This window comes from Strix uralensis, chromosome 5, assembly GCF_047716275.1.
Source record: "Strix uralensis isolate ZFMK-TIS-50842 chromosome 5, bStrUra1, whole genome shotgun sequence".
NCBI classification, from domain to species: Eukaryota; Metazoa; Chordata; class Aves; order Strigiformes; family Strigidae; genus Strix; species Strix uralensis.
Genome location: NC_133976.1, coordinates 59,645,075 through 59,669,095, shown reverse-complemented (window position 1 = coordinate 59,669,095; position 24,021 = coordinate 59,645,075). Strand labels below are relative to the sequence as shown.

Below are 24,021 nucleotides of genomic sequence, written 5' to 3'. Positions count from 1 at the left end.
CAAAACCTCTCTAAAGCCACTGGCCCAGACTGTCATCCAGGCAAGTCTATTTATAGCCTTAAATTCTCAAAACACCCTTCTGTCTTATTTACTAGAGATCTGCTAAAAAGCAACGTCTGAATTACACGACTATGGTGCAGAAAAGCAATTCAGTCTGTTCATCTCACGTTTTCTCCTGTTATTTTAGTACTTCCTGTCTTCTTTATGCTGCTTTTCAGGTGAAAGCCTTCCCAGAGAACCAATTTTAATATCATCTGGATAACTGTCAAGAACTGCAAATCATCAGCATAAAACCTACAAGAGAATAGTGCTTAAAGAAGTCACCACTGGGGTACGAGGAGGAACACAATTCCAGTCAGATCTAGAAACCTATCTGTCTTCCCCCCTGACCTTTCCACTGGGGGAAAGAAGGGGTGTAAATCTAACAAATATGATCTGGCCTGGCTTCCACAATGCATTCCTTTCAGGAAAGATCTCAGCTGTTCAGCTAGCAATTACACATGTATTTTTATTTAAATAAATCTATACCCTTCCTCTGTCTTGGAGTCTTGATACACTCTCTGCACTTTACCACCTCTAACCAGCCTAGAAACCATATGAACAACTTTGTGAACTGCAGCATATCAACACCACCCCTTCATCTGCTGGCAGAGTATCAATGAGAGATGCAATGCACACTACCTCCACAACACTGGGCACGCTGCTGCTGCCCTGCCCACCGTGATGGCAAAATACTCAAGTGAGTGGTGGCAATGAGAGAACTGAGATCCACCTTCAAGTTTAGTAACAGTTGTATGACCACTTGTCAGTATGCCTTAAGCCTAGCCTAATACTAAATACCTTGGCATAGCTTTAAAGCTGGCTTTAAATTGTTGGCTGCGAAAGCAAAATATTCCTGCCCGTTATCAGAGTTCCACAAATAAGCAAGTTTTGTTACCAAATAGTCATATGTATTTTCTACCCTTGTTTTCAGGACAACGTAACATAGCTGTGTTGCCTTTTCTTACAAAATCTCCTGGTTCCTTTCGAACACTGAGACTCAGAATCTGCCTGGCCCTCTTTCCCTAGATCCGTAACCAAAGTAAGATTTATTTGCCAAGAGCCACATAAGTCAGTAGCAGAGCCACAGATAAAATCCATACCTTCTGACTTCTGAGTCTTATGTTGCAACCAAAATGGATTCTCACACTAGCAACTACCTATATGCAGCTTCTTGCCTTGTTAAAGCTGCTTGGGAACATTTTCAGACCAAAAAACTTTTTTGCCTGTTTCAGGACAAAGACTCAGATTCAAAATCTCTGTCAAAGCAGCATTCAGTTCCGTTGGGGGAAGAACAACTTTTTATGCTATATATGCCTACACAATAAAATTACTGCACAGACAGAACCACCAAGATTAAACAGGACTCTTCATTACGCAGACAACTTGGTCTTTCTCTATTCAGGTTCACCGGAAAATGACCGAACACAGGCACAGTCTGTAACAAAAAGCGAGCAAACAACCAGCACAATGCCTGTGTTTTGCCAGCTGCTTGGGGACAGCTGTACTTTTACAGTTAGAACCTAAACTGAGATATATCCAATTATGTATCTTAAGTTATGCTGCTGCATTCGTATTTAGGTATCTACATGATGGCAATCAGACTCAGGAATACTGCACATCCCACTGTACAGCATCAGCTTGCAGTAGTGGCAGGACACCCATCAGTCCTTGGCTTCTTTACCCAGCTTGGCCATGTTGGGCTTGTCACTACTCCTCTGTCCCCACTTCTCCATCTGTAAAATGGTATTCCTCCACAAACGCTTAAGGGTTATACTGAAGAATAATTCGGGGTTGTGGGTTTTTTTGGTCCTGAGGAGAGGTCATGACTTTTTCCTTTTGTCTGTCTTCAAAACTTTCAGCTCATCATTAGTACAAACAGTCTCTCTTACCATTTGCATAAGGTGTGACCATCTTCTTATTGGTCATCACTCTCGCAGTGGCGTTGTTAACCTAAAAGTAAGAAAGGGGAGGGGGAGGAGAGGGAAGGAAGCATAGGACATTAGGGAAAATGGTGGAAAGCTCATAGATACCACACACACACACACACACACTATACTTCTCTGAGCAAAAAAAAATTAAACAACTAATTTTACAAGAATGCAATCTTTAAATTATTTTTAACAGTTGCCATTTAATTATAAAAGTTACAGCTAAACATGGCACTTTAAAATTATGCATTAAACAAAAGGCCAATGAGAGTAAAGTGCAGATTCTCCACAGCTCCGCCACTCCCTGGTGCATGCTTATTTTCAGTAAAACTTTGTCCAGGTTCTGTTTGAGGCACCAGTAGTTTCTCAGAGCAGGGGAACTGAACCAGGTGATGCACAAGCTGACTTGTTTCTCAAGCTCACCATTGGGATTGGGGCCCAGCAGGTCGCTGGCAGGCATACTTTTTGGATAGAAAAAGGTAGCCTGGAGTCCATCAGCTTTAGATTTGAACTCCCAAGGCTTAAGGAGATTTCTGGAATGCCACTAAGTGTTTGGACAGTCTACATTCACCGATTTCCTCCCCATCATTTTCAAATCTTTTTCCAGATTATTTTTTCCTTGTCACAAATCTCATGGAGCAAAAAAGAAATACATAGCAGTAGACCTAGGTCTTTTCCTGGTTTATTGTGCCCTCCACCCTCTTTACAGAGCTCTGCATAGTTCCAAGCAGTTTGATTGCTCAAGCAAGTGGGGTGTTACCACAGAGATGGTGCTGATAAAGAAAAGATGAACCAGTTTGGAAGCCAAGTTACTGCAGCCCCGTGTCAGACAGCCTCAAAGTTCTTGCAAGGAGGGTGAAGTTTTTATACAACACTAGTAACTTATCAAAACCCATGCGAAATGGGAGTTGAGGCCAGGGTGAAAAAGGAAAAGGATGTAAAAATAAAAGCTGCCTCAGGTCCTTGAGACTTATGGATGTGAGCGTACACAGGGTGGGGAGTCTGGAGCTACATTTTACTCTCGTTTCAGCCCCAAAACAATAGAAACATTACACATTTAAAAAGAAAGAATGGGAAACAACAATGATGAGACTGAGAGCATGCAGTTAAACACACACTGATAAAAGAAAGAAAAAAAAAACCAACCACAATTGATTCAGAGGGTGGGGAGGGGAGGAGGGAGGAGATAGGGTCTCACAGACAATCATTAAGACGGAGTGAGTGCCTGAAATCAGCTGCTACAGCAAAGTGCAACACAAGCACTTAAAGGAAAAAATTGCCAGAACCAATCAGAAACCACCAGTCAGCAAAGAGACCAACAGCTGCATTTAACTGAGTAAAAAAATAAATCAGGGAAGAGGGGAGAGAGAGAAACAAAAGAGAGAAAACAAACAGCAACAGCTACAAACAGTCTCAGAAAGAGAGAGCAGCAGAAAGAAGGGACAGGAGAGAGAGTAGGAAATGGGTGCATTAATAAAAACCAGCCAAACTGGAGTTCAGTAACTCTGAGTAAGATGTGCAAGGGGAAATCACCATGAAGTCAGTAATCAAACAGCTCAGACTGCTACAAAACAATATGTACATCCAAAGTCCAGGCGGCATTACTCAACAGCATTGAAAATAAAAGGGGAAGAAGGGGGAAGGAGGTGGGTGGGGACAACAAGTCAAATCACATTTTGTAGTGTTAATGTGAGATGGCAGATGGATTTTTTTCTTTCTTATTTAATTTTGTTTTTTTGTGATTTTAAGAAAAATTTTTTAAAAAAAAGCTTCTTCTCTAGTGCTTTTGTTTCACTTACCGCCAACTCGTACCATCGCCAGCATTGTGTATAGTTACCATGGAAAGAGTGAGTCAAGTGAAGGGCCCTAAACGCTAAACCATCGAAAAGGGAAATAAAAAAAACAAAACAAAAAAAGGCAAAATATGCAGACATCTTACTCAAAAATGGCGGCTTTTTTTTTTTAATATTTGTACTTTTTGTTTTTCATTTTTTTGTTTGTTTAAAGAAAGAAGGAGAGAGGGAAGACGCCAGTTAGCCTTCAACACAGTGGAACACCAAACTGGTCAACACCGGGCATGCCTGATATACGGCCATGTTGGCCAGCCAACATTAACCCTTCACTCCCCTGCTGGTGAAAGCTAGAAACTTTAAGTATTAGCTTTCACCAAGCTGACTCTTGACCGTGGGCACATCAAGAAACCAGTGGTGTGTATAGCACAGCCTACCTGGGGCTTCTGTCCCATGTCTGCCCTCCCCTCCCACCACAGGCATCATCTCACACTTGGGTGGAGGAGAACTGGCCTCAGAGGAAAGAGAGGATACTGGTTGGCCCCCTGCTTTCTTTTTTTGGACACAGAGTTAGAAGTCGGACAGTACTCTTTCAGTTAGTTTTGTTCAGGCCTAGTAACAGGAAATCAGAGCCTCGCAAACTGAAGCAAAGGAAAAAACAAGACAGCAGAAGGGCAAAAATTTGGAGTGGGTGGGAAAAAACCAATAAAAGAAGAAAGAAAAGAAAAAATACACAAAACAACAATAAAAATATTCTGCAAGGGGTGTAAACTTTTATACATTTCAGTGCAGGGAGGTGAAGGACACAGACACAAACACACACGCACACACGAGACTGGGATCCAAATGTGAAATAAGTGAGGCAAGACACAAAAAGAAATCAAAAGAATAAATATAAAGAAGAAATTGAATTACTGAAGACATGCACCTCGATTTTACGGCCCTCTACCACGGTGCCGTGTAATTTCTCCCTGGCCCTGTCTGCATCAGCACTATTCTCGAAAGTTACGAACCCGAATCCCTGCATGCAGCGGGAGAAGGGGGGAAAACATGCACATCGTTATATATTGAAATACTGATCTCTAGGTAAATAGAGAAAAAAATATCACAGTATGAAATCGACATCAGCACAACTCAGCAATAACCTCCTAGAGTCACATTGTTGGTTCATGCATGTTTCATAAATGAAAGAAATTAAATTTGATAAAATAAAGGAACTATAATCATAATAAGAATAATAAGAGTAATTAAAAAAAAGAAAACATCAAAGCAATTGAGGCCAGACCAAAAAAGATGTACAAAGTTACTCGAGACAATTATTTGTTTTGTTTTGTGAGTTTGTTTAAAAACACTAAACCCTACTCTGACATAGGCAAGCTGGTCAAGCCCAAGTGGGGCTTCTCTCCCCTCTGCTAATTAACACACATGCTTTGCAGGACCCCCCGCCCACCCCAGACACAGTACAGGACATCGACACTGAGCAGCGCTTCGTTCTCTTGAGAAACTGCTACGAGAGCAAGCAGTGATCTGAGTTCACGCCTGGCATCAGGAATTCTGCGAAGCTTTGGGCAAATCAAACACTGAACCTTGCTTTTCCCACCTGTAAAATGGAGACAATAATAATTACCTACCTTAGAAAACTGTTGAGAGGAAGGACTGTTTGTAAGGCATCCCTTGTAAGCTCTTCGGGGCACAGCTCATGTCTACTCCTATGCCTGTAACTTCCCTAATAACGCATGGGGCCCTGAAATTAAGCAGGGCTTCTAGGTGGCACCATCAAATAAACATTACTGAACATGAATATTTGGAGTATCACATACTCTTAATTTCAGAATTTTCCTGTAAGTATTGTGTTGGACTTGAGTGTAAATCTAAACACCTACATACCAATTCATTGGTAAAGGCAGGTTTCGTCTGACACTGCTGACCCACTGCTACCTCCCTCCCACTCTGCTACCCATCTTACTTGGCTTTGTTCTGAGATGGCAATCTCTGCACCGTGGACAGCAACAAATGTCTGCCTAATTAGACCATGAAGTTTGAGAAAAATTGACATGCCCTGCTTAGAGCAGCCACAAAGGATCAAGGACTACTAAAATGTCTCTTCAGATGAATTCAGGTTTACCGCATCTATGAAGGCACATGCAACATGCCTGTCCTACATGCTCATACTGCTGCCAACTCATGCAGTTGCATAACGGGGCAGGGTAAGAGATCATGCTTCCTTCCATGGAGATGAGTGCACTGAATACAGAGTCAACGTGACTAAGTGAATTAGGATTTTAACTAGTAACAAATAATATCTTACTACATACAACTGTGATGAGATATTCTTCATGCCATTACAGAGTGGGGCCAAACAAAAAAACTTTGCTGCCTTCTGTTTTTAGGGTACCTTAAGAACTGGAGTAATTGGCTCCTGTGGTTTGGTATAAAGCAAATACTGGTTTAATGTACAGAGAGTAATCTCTGCTGGCTCTAACACTCTCAGGAGCAGAAGAACAAAGCTTGCATTTGATGCAATGGAAACTCCAGATATTAACTGGAGAGTGAGGTGATGTAAGTGACCTATAGCTATGCCTTGCCAGGGAAATGGCATGCTAGCCTTGTGGCCCCCTCCATGCAGCTTGAGGTCAATATGTATGGACTGGACCCAAAGAAAAAAAGTAGCATCTTGATTTCTAAGCACTGTTAGCAACAAGACACAAGCCATCATTCTTCAAGTGCTTTTTAAAGGTCTTTACAATACTAATCTTAAAAAGCCCAAGCTGTTTGCACATGCTGGCCTTTATCATCCACAGCTAGGTTTCCAGCACAAAACTGTTACACACTTGTAAAACACAGGTTTTTTGGTTTGGGTTGGTTTTTTTGTTTGGTGTTTTTTGTGTTGTTTTTTTTTTTTTTTTAACTTTTTTTCCCCTGAATAGCAGTAATAAAAGAACTTAGCTGAGTACTGCAATGTTGAGATCAACAAGAGTGCTCCTTTGGGCTCCAACCCAATAATCTAAGGCTTCAGATAATTTCGTTTCTCCAGCTATAAATAAAAAGCTATATAAATAACAAACTGATGCCTTTGTCAGAAAAGCATAAAAGTTTTCTGTTTAAATGAGTTAAATTTGAGCTACAAGAGATGTGGGCTAATAAAACAGGCCAACCATATATAACTCTCAAATATGTTGAAGGGAATCTTGGCGGGGGGAAATGTGGGGGATATAATAGCAAAGCTGATTATGAAGGGAAAGGGTATCATGTCTGCTTCAAAGAACCCCCACAGAGAAAGGCAAGACTAAGAAATAGAGCAACACCTTTCCCTCTGGTTCTATATAATGGGGAAAAAACATCTTTAAAAGGTTGGGGGAGGAGGGGAGGTAAAGACTGCAACAGGAATCTATTACCCTCTTCTCTTTTTACATTAAAATTTCTGTTTGTTCTAGACAAGCCTGTGGAGACCGAATGAAAGTTATGTCTTCGGTGATGATGTGAACTGAAAGCTGGAGAGCAGAGGGAAGGTAATTTTTTAGACATTAATCTGTGCAGGCTAGAACCAAATGAAGACTATTTTAATTCACTTTTGTTTGCAATTAGTGAAGTCTGTATGGGATTTTAAAAACCACATTATCATTAAATATCTTTAAACTGATTAGGAATTTTCAATATTCTTAATAAATTAACTCAAGGTAGGGTACAATCCACATGCAGACTATATGAAAATAATTAACAATGTGAATTACAACAGAATCAATCTGATTCTGAACAACATAACTAATTAACCACAATTTTTGTTTGACAGATCAGTCCTTAGCTTGTGCAACTCTGTTGAGAACCATTTAATGTCAACACTGAATTAATACTTTATATAGGTGACTATGGCAGAGTCAGTATTTGTGCCCCCTTGGTTTGTTGTCTTAATGCATCTCTTAGACATTCAAATTTTCATCAGGAAAATAGGTGAGTCATGCTTGACATTTTTGTTATTTCTAAGTTTAAAAACTAACAATTATATACACACATTTTTGATGTGGCAGAGAAAAAAAAAGCACATACATATATTTTTAATTCCTTCTCACAGATGACCTGTAAAGAATAGGGATTAATTTGTACCTAAATACATATACCACAATTCTCAGTTTTCCCTCCCAAGGTTGTCTTGCCCTTGAAATAAAAGGAAAAAAAAAAAGACATGACAGATGTCCAATATTTACTAGCTTAGCTTTACAGCAGGTACTGGTTTGCTCCATAGTAGTAGGTATGGAGCCAGAGGAAGGGAAGATACAATCCTGGGTAAAAAAAGGCTCAAGGTTTCTAAAATTTAGATTATAGAAATAGCTTGGGTTTAATAATGCTGTTGTTATAACAAGGCTGAAGTTTTCAACAGTTCTTCTCCACCAGCCACTACCAGGAACTTCTCCCAAGCAGAAATTAAGTTTAAGCCCCAAGTGTACTCAGCGAACACTAAATAACCCCAGCAAACATTTTTAGGACTGGTGAGTAATTTGCAGTGCCAGACTAATTGCTTTTTACCCAAAGGTTTATTCAAAGGGCCTGAAGAGACCGAGTAACTGCCACCCTTTTAGTCTGGCCTCAGACTCTGCAATAAATAACAAGCAACATGATGAGCAGTAAAAAAAAATAAATGTATATATATAGTATTTGAATGTTTCCATCTCTGAAGAATGAGAAAGAAAATTTACCATGTAACCGTAAAGGGAGAAATCAAAAGCAGACGGTTCTCCTGGGTGTGGCCAGAACACAGAAATTAAACAAAAAACAACAACAAAAAAAGTAAAATAAAAAAAAGAAAATAAAATCAAAGGAAACTGAACAGAGCCCCTTGAAATCCATGCATTGTTAACCCTTCATTTGTCACGGAGCTTAGACCAGTCACCTCAGCAGCAGCGTCTTTGCCTTGTACCACTGGAGCACACAGCCAGCAACCAGCCTTGCTGTCATCTGCTGCTGTGCTTGTTTTAACCAAGTTTTTGCTTCCCACCCCGCCTTATCTCCATAATAAACAAACTTTTAGGAGCCTGAAAAAATGGCCAAGGAGACAGCAGTTTAGGCTACCTGTTTCCAAGGCATTTGGAGAGAGTAGGAGGGTTTCAGCTATAATCCACCTGGGATGAACAGGACTGAATGCACCGACAGAAACACAGCATGAAATTCAGAAACACATTATTGAAGTTACACACACAAACACACACTTTAAACTGGTGAGGGAATTGGCATAAACCAAGCTGCCACCATTTCATCAGCTCTTCCAGCTCCTCCCTGCCCCCGTGCCGCACTCTGAGTGCATTAAGGGACATATGCATAAAGCACCCATGCGCGTACCTGTGCAAGCTGGTGAATCAGGTGCAGGAATTAATCTGGCTAAAAAAAACATAAATGTGTCTTCAGAAAAACCTGCAGGGCTATTTTTAAGCCAGATCATTTTCCCCGTCCAGCTTGTGTTGCTCCACTGCCAATCCCTCCTGTAAAACCAAGGAGGGGAGAGAGGCTGGGAGCGAAGAGCAGGAGCCCAGCCAGCACTGCTGCGCAGCAAGAGCTTAGGGCTTCAGAGCAGCTACAGATAACTCGGGTCAGGGGCTTCACGGCCCCACGTTGTCCCCAGTCGTGGCCTGTGAGTTCAACTAGCTAAACTGGCAGAAGACAAGTTCATTTCTCTCTCTCACTCCCTCCCTGCTGCATCAGGTTTTTGCTAATTTAGCACCCCGGATTCAACTCCCTACACAGTGAAACGAGCGCTGCTGGGAAGGCGCTCCCACAGGAGTGGTAAATCAGCTTATACTATCAAGCCATCAAATTCAGCCTTAATTATTCACGTTTAAATAAACCAGTTCAGTGTATGGACTAATTTTAACTCATTAGTTGAGTATTGCAGAGTTGAAGGCATAAAACTGTACTTCGCTGAACTAGGATAAAGGGACACAGGTCATGTCTCCTTCATGCCATTGACATTATAAAGGGATTTGGTGACCTGAGGAAGCAACGCTGGTCGCTGATACTTAATATGTTATTAAGCCTCCTTGTGTTAATAACACTATTTGTATTTCTGGCTCAACTGATGACATCTGAACAAAAATTATAAAAATAGAACTAAAATGAAAACAAGACCTCTGATTTATTTTATGCAGTAGGGGTCTGTATCTATTTCACTGAGTGGAAACTAAGTGCAGAACAAGAGTGGCTCAACTCAAAGCACCTAATCCATTCAGAGAAGAAATAAATGCTCATGCAAACATACAGCCTTTTAGGCACAGTTATCAAAACCTAAATTCACGTTCTTATCTTAACCTATGGTTAACTGCAAATATAAAAAACCCCTAAGTGTTTCCACACAGCTTTCTGCACAAGTTTTTAGTTAGCACAGGTTTACTTGGAGAACTCTACTCATCAATAGATGCAATTTCTTTGTGAAGACAAGATGTAAGCTACTATACAACCAATTATTTAATTAAATACAAAGAGCTTCTAGACACTTCAGAGACACTCCAAGAACTTGGAGATCCAGGTCTCCCAAGTGGAAGGCAGTGAGGGACGTAAATTTACACTATGAACTTTTTTTTTTTTTTTTTTTTTTTTTTTTTTTTTTAGATTTTTAAATGATTAAAAAAACCCTCCCACTTCAGCCAAGATTTTGCTGTGTGCTTATGCATTCTTGGTCTCTGAATGTCATCGAGGGAACATCTTGGAATGCCACACACACAGTACTCAGCTGATGAGCAAAGAGCCTGGATTCCCTTCCTCTACAGCTTTACAAATGCCACAGGGTACTTGTTACACAGGCAGACTGCATTAATTCTGCAAATATGTCCACTTGTTTGGTTCAGCACAACGGTGCCAAAATATGCATATAGAGGATGCATCTCCACTAACAAAAGGAGCAGGAATCCTCTCTCTCTACTTCCTCTGGAGGCGTTTTATTCACGGTTCAGTGAAGCGCATGGTAAACTGCAACCATGAGTGGAATGCTATTTAAAGGCACTTATACAGGTCAGAACTAGAAATGTAATGGTAAACAGGATAAATGAAACAAACAGCTAGTTTCCTGGAAGCAAGCAAAAAAACCAAACACATCAAGGGATGACTAACGTCATTCTATTAAACACGAATAGAACAAAATTAAATTCAAGGGATGTTTCAAGTTTGCATCTCTCATACATAGCAAAGCAGTATCAGTGTGAAGTCTACCAGGACCTATATAATCCTACTAAACAGATTGGATCTGGGCAGAAATCGACTTGGGAAACAAGAATTCAAATCGATTTGAATCAGCAAAACTAATTATTAACTGCCTCCTACTCTGCTGTGATACAAGAAAGTCAACAAACAACATATCCTAAGCCAAATGCAAGAACCTGAGGTGCAAGGTGGCTGTGATGGACACACGGACACGCTGCGCTCTTTCGTCACCAAAATTTCTAAATACATAAGAGATCCTGAAGATGCAGCCAGTTTGATATAGTTCTCCCCAGGCTGTAGAAGAAAACTGCCTGGTCATCTCAGGTGGATTCAAAAGGAAGAATGCAACCCACATGCTTCCTCCAGTCCCTCCTACTGACCAGCACTGGAGCGATCCCATCAGAGATCTCCCACCACAGCTCGGCAGGGACAAAGCGCTGCTCAACCCCATCATACACTGGGTGGGGGCGAACCCAGGGCAGTTTGGGATTTACCACTGTACTTTTTAAATATTTACAAAACATATAGACAAAACTCTACAACCCTTAGGAACCCGGGGAAGGGAAGGGAAGGGAGCATTGAGAACACAGCACAAGGCAGGCAGCAGGAGCTTCTGCTTTCGGATTCCCAAGAGAGAGGAGGAGGAAAAGAGAGAGAGAGGTTTCATATCATTAGATTAGAATGGAAACCACAGGGCAGGAAAATGCATTCAGATTTTTTTTTCCTAAGGTGGAGGAAGAACCCAAGAGTGAGTGAGTGGCCTCCAGAAAGATCCATTTCCTTTGCTTCACCATCAGATCACCAAACTGTTGTTTTTCCATTATTATGTGAATACCAGGTGCTTCGTGCAGCTACACCCCACTCAAACACTGGGGCCTCCCATTTTCATGCTAAGCAGGAATAATCTTGCATTCTTTTTAAAACAGGAATTATTTTGTGTAGAGAAGGATGCAAAGATACCACAAAATTACTCTTTGAGTGTTTTCTCATTCTGTTCAGATTCTGCCACATTGCTCATACAGGCTATCAGTTTTGCAACTGCTTTTTGCTGTAAGATGACAAAAAAGCAGTAGAAAACTGCATGGTCAAGGACTGGAAGAACATCTCTTTGGATCACATTCTTTTTTCATATATTTATTAAGAGTTGAGGATAAAATTCATCAAGGAACTCTTCAGCAATAATTTTTGTTTTAACTGAAAACCAGAAGCCTTGGGCTTTAACAACTGCACAAGAAGGTACTTTTCATTGTCATAAATCAAGTCTTCACAGAAAGCCTCCAACATTAGTGTGGCCTAAAAGGGAAAGGGCAGCCGTAGGCATTTAATACAGGGCTGTATGGATGGGAGAGAGAGAGAGCGAAGTTCATGTGTGGAGAGGAAAACACTGCTCTGGGAAGCACTGGCAGTGGGGGTGAAGGGCAGAGCTCAACACTTGCCAAGGCCGGTTATTTTTGTTCTTTCTTTTGCAATTACATCCAAACAAGTAGGGATCTGATAGAGGCCAGGAGGCTATTCCCAAAGCCAAACAGAAATTACTAAAATCAGGACTAATTCACAGATAGCTCTGGCCTATAAATATCAGAACAACAGCAGAGAGCAGAATAAATATTTACAAACTCAGCATAGCTGATTGTTTTGGTAAAGCATATAGATTTTTATCCACACAGGGAAGTAAAACTCCCTAAGCAAGCCATATAGACATTTACTTGTTCAGACTGTCTTATTTAAAAAAAAAACCAACAACAAACAAACATGGTATTAAGCACCAACAAACAACTGAGAAAGGGCTAAAACTCATTTCTTTTGTATGCAGATCAACAGCTTTCTGGTTTCCAGCTAATACAGAGACTGAAGAATTTCAGAATGCATCTTGGGCAACATGGGTGGAAATTTGCAGAAGGCTCTGAACATACCCCAGAATATATGTGAAGCAAAGAGGCCACCTTAAGACTGTGAACCTCAAATCCAAGCAAAAGGCATAGACTCTAGACCAAGACTGCTTAGCTGAATTGCAACTTTGAAATCTGTTGTGTGCATGCACACATGTGCACACACGTGTGTGTGGGGGAAGGAGGGAAATTTTGTTTTAATTGAAAATGGGAATCTTAGCATTGATTAAGTCAAGCAGAGTATAGACATGCACTGTGCAAAAGCTTCCCCCATAGAGCTTTGGCAATGCACCTCGCTCCTGACCTGCAAAACTCCCTGCTATTCCAGTGCTGAACCTCCTGGGCAGAGAGAGAATCACATCAATTTGTCATTGTGGTGATACTGGTTACGTGATGAGAACCAATTGCCAATTATGACAAAGATCACTGAATCTCTCTGCAGCTGACCTGAGCAACATTTGAAATCTCATTTCCAGAGAAATAAATTACCATTAACCCTCAACAAAACCTCCCTCTCAACATATCTGTAAGATGAAAATAGGTGTGTGAATGCAAATTCCGTGGGGAGAGATCCACATGGGGCAGGGCAAGTGGAATGAGGCTGCTTACATTAAGCATCAAATATCTCAAACATGAAAGGTCAGTATCTCAGAAATGTCAAGTCTGCAAAATAGAGTAAATAAAATCCTTTCACATATGAGATACGACAGTTTTTCAATGCAATGAAAATGCAGTTGGGGGGGTGGGTGGGTTAGGCTTTGTTCTTACAGTCTCCCATCACACAAAGCTGTTTTACCTTATCTTGCCTTCCCCAGAGGGCGCCCGTTGCTAGTGCAATGGGAACAGGTTGGTATGAGGGCTCAAGTGACTGACTCCCTGTTTGTTCAAAAGGCTGGGGAACCTGATCCCACATTACAGACGGGAGTGTCTAGAAGCATTTGTACATGCTACCCAGAAATGACCATGCTCAGAATCTGGAGTCAGAGGGAACAGGAGAGAGTCCCCAAAATAGCTTTTCCCTTCCCCCATCACACTAATTCCTGCTGATCTCTACAGAGTATATTCTCTAGGCAATGAACTGCCTTTTACTCTGCAATCAAAACAAGAGAAGCAGGTACAGGAACAGGACTTACCTTCGAGCCACGCTCATTAAAGATTATCTCTACATCAAGGATTTTGCCGAATTGCTGCAAAGAGACAAGGGGGGGGGGAAAAATATTTATTTTTGGCAATCCATTTTTCCTACCTTTTGGGGGATGGCTTAGTGCAAGAAGGGAGGTGAGAATATTTCCATTTCGAGCACACAGGCAAAGGCATAAAATCCTAGTGATATGACCCAGTTCTCTCAGGTTAGGACATGAGGATCAGATCCTCTTGGTCACATATCCCAGATTTTCTCACAAAAGTCTAAAGGAAGAAGAACAATCTCCAGAAGAGTTTTAGGGATTTGAGGTAGCTTTTCTTTTCCCCCTTTTAATCTAAACAATTCTTCCTTCCCTCATTCTACTATTTCATCTAAGACATGGTTGTATGATTTCATCTCAGACCTCTAACATTTCTCAAATGTAATTCAGCATTTCATCTTCCTCCTGAAGTGACTATCACAGAGAGAAACTTAACAGTGATGATGTTTTTCTGGAGGGGATAGTCACATAAGACTCCCAATTTCAGGGATTCCAAACCCTAATTCTCCTCCCCTCCCCCCGCTTTACCTTCGCAAACTCTAAGCCTTCAGAAGAATTGATGGGAAATTCAGAAACCATGAAAATGGCTAACCCCCAACAAGTCATTCAACTTCAGCCTGTGACAGACATCAGGCTGTCTATAACCTATGCAACTTTATCACGTATGATACAATCCTGAGCTCTGTCTCAGCCTGGAGGCCCCGAGGAGAGCAGGACCCCACTACACCGTGCTGTTTCAACAACTGGTTCCAATGAGCTCCCTACTTAGCACAGAGCAAAAATGGGAAATGAGAGCTACAAGCTAGAAAAGGAGATTTACCACACCCTGTGGAACCATATATGGATCACATCCCTCACCTTAGAACGTATTAAAATATTTTTATTGAACTGACCAGATTCAATCCAGTAACCTATCGATAAAAGCATCACCACTTCACCAAGAGCCCTGCAATGCTCTGTCCTCTAGAAGTGTCAGTGTTGTATTTCCAAACTCGAGGTCTGCTCTCCAGAAAGTCAGGTCTAAGATCTCATTTTCAGGAGCATATATATGGAGCAGTCTTCATTCTAGAGACGCAGATTGTGCTCAGACAAATGCTATATCTGAGTGTTTTTCCTACCCCATTATTTACGAAAGCTTCCATCAACATGGTTTGATCTCACTGCTTGCAGACAACTTAAAGGTGGTAACAAATGAAGGAAGGGTCAAGAAGAAAAGAAAGGATGGTTTTACAGTTACAAAAGATGACCACCACAGCCTCTGGGCACTAGGACACTCTCCACTTTGCTACAGTGCTCTTAATACTTGCCTTTTTTTTTTTTTTTTTTAAATTAACATTTCCATTCAGAGTCAAATGGTTATAATGCTCATTTTGTGGGTGCCCCACTTAAAGACTCGTGGCCAGATTTGCAAACATGGAATGTTTACAACACTGAGCCACGATGGCTGAGAAAAAGCTCTGAATATGTAAAGCAATAAAAAGTTATTAAGTCCCTAGAACAAGTCTTTCACAACTGTCTTTAAGCAAACAAAACGCTTCCAACAATTTTAGCTATAGTTTCTGTCTGCTTCCATTCTCCATTCTTAAAAAGGAGATAGTTGTATTCTTTTACAAATGTTGGTTCACAGATGTTGTTTTTACTGTTCTGTTGTTTAAGGACAATACTTGATCTTCTATTCATCCCAAGAACAATTGAATTCACAATATCCCACGTTACACAAAGTTTGAATAATGGTAATGTAAACATGCATCTTCCTTGAAACCTCAACATCTCAACAGCTTAGGCTTGATCCATGCTGGATCCTCTTTTGACCACTGCTGTGCTAATCACAGCTAAAATGCATTTTCTATTTCTATCCCACACTTGGTGTGGGCTTGTCTATAAAGGAGATTAGCCGTTGATTGCTTTTTGTTGTCTTTGTTGCATATGGCTTGGGCACTGCCATGAAAGAAATCAGTCATGATTGCTTTCTTGGTAGACAATTTCAGTGTTGTTACACGGCAGGGGCTGAACCAATTTAATAGCTCACGGCTGCTGAAGGGCTGTCCCTGCTCCCTTGTCCTTCCTTGTTTGGTCTCACCAGCTTCCTGAAGCTGGCCCCAGTTTTCATTCTCAGCTGTAGTTAAACTGATACAGCTCACCAATCCTGCAAAAAACTAGCCCAGCAAAAGGAATAAATACAAAGTTTTTGACGATTTACTGAAGTGGCTTCAAAGGGTCAGGTGAGCATTAGGGCTCTGAGAAGCAAAAAGAAGTGGAAAGCAGCACACCCTGCCCGAGAGCAGGACCCATCCCTGCCAGATGAGCTCAGCTGCCTAGCCTTGCCACACACACTGAAACAGCCGGGCTCTCGATAAATGCAAATGCTAGAATTATTTTCAGAATCTTCAAAGCCATCAAAAAAATCACTGTTTTCCACCTCATATAGAATCATCGTGAAAGAGAACAAACTGTGCAGCTTCTGGTGCACAATTATGCTGTACCATCTTCCCCTTTCTCCACACCCAGCTGGGCCTGGATCCTAGGGTATTACTGCCAGCACTGCCTGCCAGCCCTGTTCGGCTGAGCTCACCGTGCAGTTTCCACACCAACAGGAAATCCTGTCTTGTGTGTTTAATTTCTTGTGGCTGACAAAAAGCTCGCGGTAACACTGAATGTAAATGATCTGACCTAGCTCCATGAGAGGTGTCAGGGCTGCCTCCCTGATGATGGAGGCTGATGATGGAGGTATGTCATTTCCTAGATGACAGAATTAAGATCACCAAATCATGTGGTTGCAGTGAGCACAGGTTTGATGTCTTCTGCCATGGGCTACGTCCACCCATGCAAACTGTCCCAATCTCTTTTCTACCTAGGAGTTGTGGGTGTTTGAAGAGGCAGGAGGGAAGGACCTGCTTGCGAGAGAAGGAACAGAGACAACAGGGGCTAACTGCTGAACTGAGGTTTGCTGGGGCAGGGTTTCCTGCTCTGTGAAATTCCCTGGAAGCAAGCAGCACGGCCTCGAGGCAAGAGGTCGTGTGCTGGGCTCTTCAACACTGCTGCAACCGTTGCCACAGCTGCTCTGGACAGGTGCTAACACCACAGCTCTTGTCCTCACTGCTGCAACAGTTAGAGCAGGTCCAGCACTAGAGGCAAATTATTTTTGGTAGCATGCCAGAATTTTCCTGAAGCATGAAAGCAGGAAAAAAGAACTAGTTCATTTTAACAGTTTATATCTCCTTCAAAGCTGAATCTAATTTAGTGGAACATAAAAAGGCACTTTGTTCTCTGATGGTGCTTCCCATACTAAATGTTAACAGCCTCCTGCAAACAATGGAAGTTTTAAGAGCTCCTTAGCGAAAGGTCACAATTTTTGTATGGAAGATGCTAGGCCATCTAAATACAAGGGTCAACACCAAATGCCCCCATAGTAATTTTTTTAAATCACGTATACAGGCATGTTTGTATTTTCCAGCAGACAGAGGGTCTGGCCAAATAAAACAAGATCCATGCTTAGGTCATCCATGAAGACTAACCCTCTAATCTCTGACCTTGAAGACAGAAGTCACTGTTCTCACAGACCCGATTCGTTCACTCAACGATTAACAAGAACATCTACTTACAACCCTGCACAGTAGCAGGGGGAAAAAAATCCTCAGCAGAGTTCACAGCCTCTGAAGAAGGCATTGCAGGACTACACATCTCAAATGCTCAGGTCAGACAAGAAGCCTCCTCCATGAACTGCTCACGCATACCCCATATGATGGCTATATATACACACACACACTTCCAGTCATGCCATGGCATAGGAGCTACAGCATCTTGTCCTATCTTAGTCCTCCATTCCCCGGAGTGACCTTGTACCAGCTTTTAGTTATTTGTCTGTAAAGCTGGTAAATGAGAATCATCTCCTCTGCAGTGGTAGCAAGGGCTGTTGGAAGTAACAGTTTTAAGAGGCATAAAGATATTAACAGACATCAGCTACGACCAGAACCCAATTTTCTTGCTTGAACATGATGTACCTTATCATAGAGGCAAGGACATTGTGCAAGGAAAGGTATAGGCATGCTGTGTGTTTCTTTCCACCCAGATGACATGAAGGCAGCAGATTTTTCCAGCAGAGGCCATAACTACATTATATATAATGAATTTGAGAGAACTGGCACCAGAGAGCCTTCCAAGGCACTGACAGTTTGGTAGGGCCCCTCCTGTATGCTCTGTTACAGCTGGCCCCACCTCCTCTCCCTGTCCAGAGCTTTCAAAATCAGCTCCAAAATGTGCCAGACAAATAACCCTAAAGATGCAAACAACAGGGAATTCTCTAGAAATCATGGAACAACAAAAGGTAACATGAGCCACCATTCAGCAACATCACATCCCTACAAGAAAACTGTATGCCCAAGCAGCTTTGCATCGGCGCTATAAAATTCACTTAGATACGAGTGCAGTGAAGTAACTAAACCTCACAGGTGCCAAACAGTCCACTCTCAAACATGGTAGAAATTCAAAATAGCCAGGAAACCAACCCTCTATGCAGGAAACCATTTCAGGCTCTCAGGCTTGAGGTGCATGCACAAGAGCATTTTATATGCAGGATAAGTCCATGCTGCTGAGAATGTCCTTACCCAATCTCCCAGCTCCATGGGATATACTTTCAGTTGAGAACAGCTGGTTCCATCGTAGCATGTATTAGTGCTTAGTTACAGCAGCATGGGGTCTGCTAGAGCCACACTGCTATCAGTACATGAACCTCCTCACCTAAAGCTGGGTCACATCTTTTCAAAATAGCGAGGCCAACCCTGCTACAGCCAACCCTGTTCAGCCAAGTGAGACCAGTATGCTTTGCTGACAGGAAGATGGAAACATCAAGGATTTATAAACCAAAGCACTATCATAGTTTACCAACTGAACAGACAGTAAACAGGTACCAACAAGCCCTTATTAGGATTGACCTGCTGCCCAGCAAAACACAAATTTTCTAAGAAACCAGACTTTAAAAGGAAGCAAACACAAAGAGTACAGATTTCTAATCAGATTTACACAACGCAGCCATCCCAGCAAACAAAGTTATGAGGAACATAGTTTCTCAACCATTTGTTATCCTCTGACTCACAAATAAAAGATTTTCACATGAAACAGTGAGATGGGTGTGAACAGTACCACAGGGATCTTAACACCAGGCTAGCTTCCAGGTCTACACTTCCAACTCCTTGTTCTTGCCTTGTGCCATCCCCACAGGTGTGACTGCACCATAACCTGGTCCTGCTGCCACAGAAAAGGTACTTGGACCCATGCCCACAAAAGCAGCATACATTCGAAGCTCAGTCTGAGAGAACTCTCACAATGTAGACTGAACCCATATAAAACTGGGTTATAAAAGACAACTCCATCTAATTTTACACAGGTCTTTTATGTAAGTAAATCCAGCTACAGCACAGCACTGTTTCCCAGATGATATTCAGACCACTCTCACTGCAAACTTTCAGTAACATTTATTAAAACCTAAACAAATCTTAGATAAAAGTGTGATCCAACCATCGCTGCCTTCCACCAGAGTCACTACAGAAGTTTCTATGTCCTGTGGCATCAGCACAGTTTTCACAGAGCAAGACAGACAGTACAATAGCTGCTGACAGCTGCAGCAGCACAAGTACCCCTGCACAGAAGTACCATGGTCCCCAGCATAGCCATGCAGACAAAGCAGGATGGATGCTCAAGCAGCACTGAGTGCACAAGTCACTTCAAAAGGTGACTCCAGAAATCACACTGGTAAAACATATCAGGATAAATGGCAAGTGCCCCTTCTAACTCTACCCAACATCAACAGGAACAAAGTCCTGCCCTGTGACAGGGCTGGAGTGCTCTCTCAAAGCTTAGGAACAAGAATCGTCACAAACTGGCAACCTTGTGTCAGAACATTTGGTCTGCAATACTGGCACGTAGGTCCTGTTATGTGTCATCGGTGGCCAGTACTATTTGGAGATGAAAAAACTAAAATACATCTTGATACCCAGAAGACAGGATTTCCTCCTTCAGATGTCCAATCCACTCAGAAAGCAGAGTCCCTTTTGACAACTTTCCCACTGCTGTACTTCAGGCCTCACTGCATCAACACCTGCAGGTCAGAGCTTCTTGGTCGATTGTATTATTTACCTACTTAATATTTAATGAGTAGTTTTCTGCCATTGGCAATACTTGTGTATCATGAATTACTTGTGTATTTGAATTTATCTACTGACAAATACAGATTCAAAATTCTACCAAATTCTTGGTGAGGAAGAGCTGTAGTCTAGCTTGTTATTGCTTTAGCCTCAGACCATAGGCTCATGGAGGTGTTTTGCAGTCTTAACACCAGAATGAAGTTTGATGAGAAATTATATCCACTGAGATATTTTCGGATGCGTAGAGTGTCAAATGTTTCCCCAGAGGCCAAGATCTGAAGGTTGCAAGAGCTTCCAAAAATATCTGAGCTCCCAAAGCTGTGTTGCTTGGGTCATACAAAGCAGTGGTCTACCCACAAACATACACCATAAAGAACCTCACAATAGAGGTACAAATTATGCTTAGAGAAGGAAAAGGGTAACAACATTACCTGCCTTAAAATCCCATGTTAAAAAAAAAGTACCTACTATTCTGCCACCTTTAATAACTTATTAATAACTTCATTAACTGAAAGTTATTAAAGGTGACTGAATGGTCACCTTTGTATAAAACAGCTATGCATTATTACTGCTGTAGCTGATAACACACAAAAACCCTTTATCAACTGAACTGATTACGTTCCCCACCACAAGCAGTTAACAGCCTACAAGCAGTAGCCATGAAGCCAGCATGTTGTAAAAAAGGCAATGCCTCCAACTGAAGCCAGAGCTTGAGAGAATTCACACCCTGTACTGTGCTATCCCACCTACATCTACAGTAATCATCAATGTAGTCCTTATTTTTATCTTACGCTACCTCCTTTTTAAAAATAGCTGGAGATTCTCAAGCAAAGAGCATTTCACCACGGTAAATTCTGAGAAACATCAATTCTAACTCTCCATACTGTTGCTCTCACAACAGATAAGAATTTAGTGCACAGACATCCCTATGAACTACCAAAACAATCCGCTTTGCTTGTTTTTGTGGAGACAATTAATGAATCAGCTTGAGAACAGATGGGTTTTCCTCTTGCAGGCAGTCCAACCTAGCCTCCATCTTCCCCAGGAGACTCTGAAGTCCATCTGACTCCTAAGTCCAGAACTGACCAGAGTATCCCAGCCAATTTTATACTGGGACAAAACCTGCTTCTTGAAGCCTAAGGTATCAGCTATGAGGTACAAGCACAGACACTATCACAGCCCAAAGCTGAAAGGACTGGAAACACATTGAGGGAAACATGAGCTTTCTTTCTGCCTACATAGTCCAGTAAGGAAGGAGACAGCTTGCCAGCAGTTAAGGAGAAGATTACTACCATCATGTCAGAGTCCTTAACACACACTAGCCAAAGAATGTTCCTCAGAAACTGTTTGAAAAGAGTTGCTAACTTGTTTTTAACATCCTTCTACTCGGCTCATTGACAGAGCTTTAAACTAGATTTGAAGGGGGAAGGGGACAAAACATCAGCCCATCTGAAGTGCATGTGTACCAATGCAGACAGCATGGGTAACAAACAGGAGGAGCTTGAAGCCGTGATGAAACTGGAAAATTATGATGTTGTGGCTATTACAGAAACATGGTGGGATGTCTCCCATGACTGGAGTGCGCCTGTTGATGGCTACAAGCTCTTTAGAAGGGACAGACAAGGAAGGAGAGGTGGTGGGGTGGCGCTGTATGTTAGGGACTGTTATGATGGCTTTGAGTACAAGTGTAGCAAAGACAGGGTAGAGTGTCTTTGCGTCAGAATCAGGGGGAAGGCCAACAGGGCAAATGTTGTAGTAGGAGTCTACTATAGGCCACACAACCAGGACAGAGAGGTGGATGAAATATTCTGTAGGCATTTAGGAGAAATCTCACGATCGCTTGCCCTTGTTCTTGTGGGAGACTTTAACTTCCCAGACTTCTGCTGGAAATACAGCACAGCAGAGCAGGACCAGTCCTGGAGATTCCTGGAATGTGTGGGAGAAACTTCCTGACACAACTGGTGACAGAACCAACCAGGGAAGGTGCCCTGCTGGACATCCTCTTTGTGAACAGAGAAGGACTGGTGGGTGATGTGGCGGTTGGAGGATGACTAGGGCACAGCGATCATGAAATAATAGAGTTCTCTATTCTTAGAGAGGCCAGGAGAGGGCTAAGCAGAACTGACATCCTGGACTTCAAAAGGGCTGACTTTGTCAAGCACCTGCTTGAAAGGATATCTTGGGAGACGATCCTGAAGCCTATAGGGGTCCAGCAAGGCTGGGCACTCTTTAAGGAGGAAGTGTTAATGGCTCAGGAACAGGCAGTCCCCAGGTGCTGTAAGACAAGCCAGAGACAGAGAAGACCACCCTGGCTGAACAGAGAGCTTTGGCTGCAACTCAGGGAGAAAAGGAAAGTTTACAGCCTTTGGAAAAAGGGACTAGCCACTCACAGTGATTACAAAGAGGCTGTGAGGCTATGCAGGGCAGAAATCAGGAGGTCTAAAGCCCAGCTGGAAATTAATCTGGCTTCAGCAGTCAAGGATAACAAGAAATGTTTCTATGTCAGTAGCAAAAGAGAGACCAGGGAGAGTATCCATCCCCTGCTAGATGCAAGAGGAAACATGGTAACAAGTGATGAGGAGAAGGCTGAAGTCCTTAATGCCTTCTTTGCCTCAGTCTTTAATAACAAGACTAGTTGTATTGAGGGAATCCAGCCTCCTCAGCCAGAGGACAGAGACTGGGAGAACGACCCCCCCACAATCCAGGAGGAGATAGTCAGTGACCTACTGCATCACATAGACACACACAAGTCTATGGGACCGGATGGGATACACCCGAGGGTGCTGAAGGAGCTGGCTGGGGTGCTCGCCAAGATGCTTTCCATCATTTACCAGCAGTCCTGGCTGACCGGGGAGGTCCCGACAGATTGGAAATTGGCCAATGTGACGCCCATACATAAGAAGGGTCAGAAGGATGATCTGGGAAATTACAGGCCTGTCAGCTTGACTTCGGTGCCCGGGAAGCTGATGGAGCAGCTCATCCTGAGTACCATCACACAACACATGCGGGACAACCAGACGATCAGGCCCAGTCAGCATGGGTTTATGAAAGGCAGGTCCTGCTTGACAAACCTGATCTCCTTCTACGACTGGGCGACCTGCTTATTGGATGAGGGAAAGGCTGTGAATGTTGTCTACCTTGACTTTAGTAAGGCCTTTGACACCATTTCCCACAGCATTCTCCTGGTGAAACTGGCTGCTCACGGCTTGGATGGGCACACGCTTCGCTGGGTAAAAAACTGGCTGGATGGCCGGGCCCAAAGAGTTGTGGTGAATGGAGTTAAATCCAGTTGGCAGCCGGTCATGAGTGGTGTCCCCCAGGGCTCGGTTTTGGGGCCACTCCTGTTTAACATCTTTATTGATGATCTAGACAAAGGGATCGAGTGCACCCTCAGTAAGTTTGCAGATGACACCAAGTTGGGTGGGAGTGTTGATCTGCTCGAGGGTAGGGAGGCTCTGCAGAGAGACCTGGACAGGCTGGAGCAATGGGCTAAGGCCAACTGTATGAGCTTCAATAAGGCCAAATGCCGGGTGCTGCACTTGGGCCACAACAACCCCCAGCAGTGCTACAGGCTTGGGGAGGAGTGGCTGGAGAGCTGCCAGTCAGAGAGGGACCTGGGGGTGTTGATTGACAGCCGGCTGAACATGAGCCAGCAGTGTGCCCAGGTGGCCAAGAAGGCCAATGGCATCCTGGCTTGTACCAGAAATAGCGTGACCAGCAGGGACAGGGAAGTGATCTTACCCCTGTACTTGGCACTGATGAGGCCACACCTCAATTACTGTGTTCAGTTTTGGGCCCCTCACTACAAAAAGGACATTGAATTACTCGAGCGTGTCCAGAAAAGGGCAACGAAGCTGGTGCAGGGT

At 42.7% G+C, this 24,021-nt stretch overlaps 1 protein-coding gene across 16 annotated transcripts in view; it reads right to left on the bottom strand.

Moving 5' to 3' along the window:
* RBFOX2 (RNA binding fox-1 homolog 2) overlaps nt 1–24,021 on the bottom strand; it is a 176,420-nt gene that overhangs the window by 23,380 nt on the left and 129,019 nt on the right. For 14 of the 16 annotated variants that reach the window (XR_012629263.1, XR_012629265.1, XR_012629264.1 and 11 more), the window contains 3 exons: nt 13,965–14,018; nt 4,689–4,781; nt 1,932–1,992 (listed from right to left, as the gene is read on the bottom strand). Coding sequence is in view for 13 of the 16 variants with exons in the window: in XM_074871282.1 (XP_074727383.1) it covers nt 1,932–1,992; nt 4,689–4,781; nt 13,965–14,018 (208 nt within the window). In the remaining 3 variants the exon portion in view is untranslated. The remainder of the gene's footprint in view (nt 1–1,931; nt 1,993–4,688; nt 4,782–13,964; nt 14,019–24,021) is intronic. The other 2 variants (XM_074871287.1, XM_074871278.1) reach the window with 1 other exon arrangement.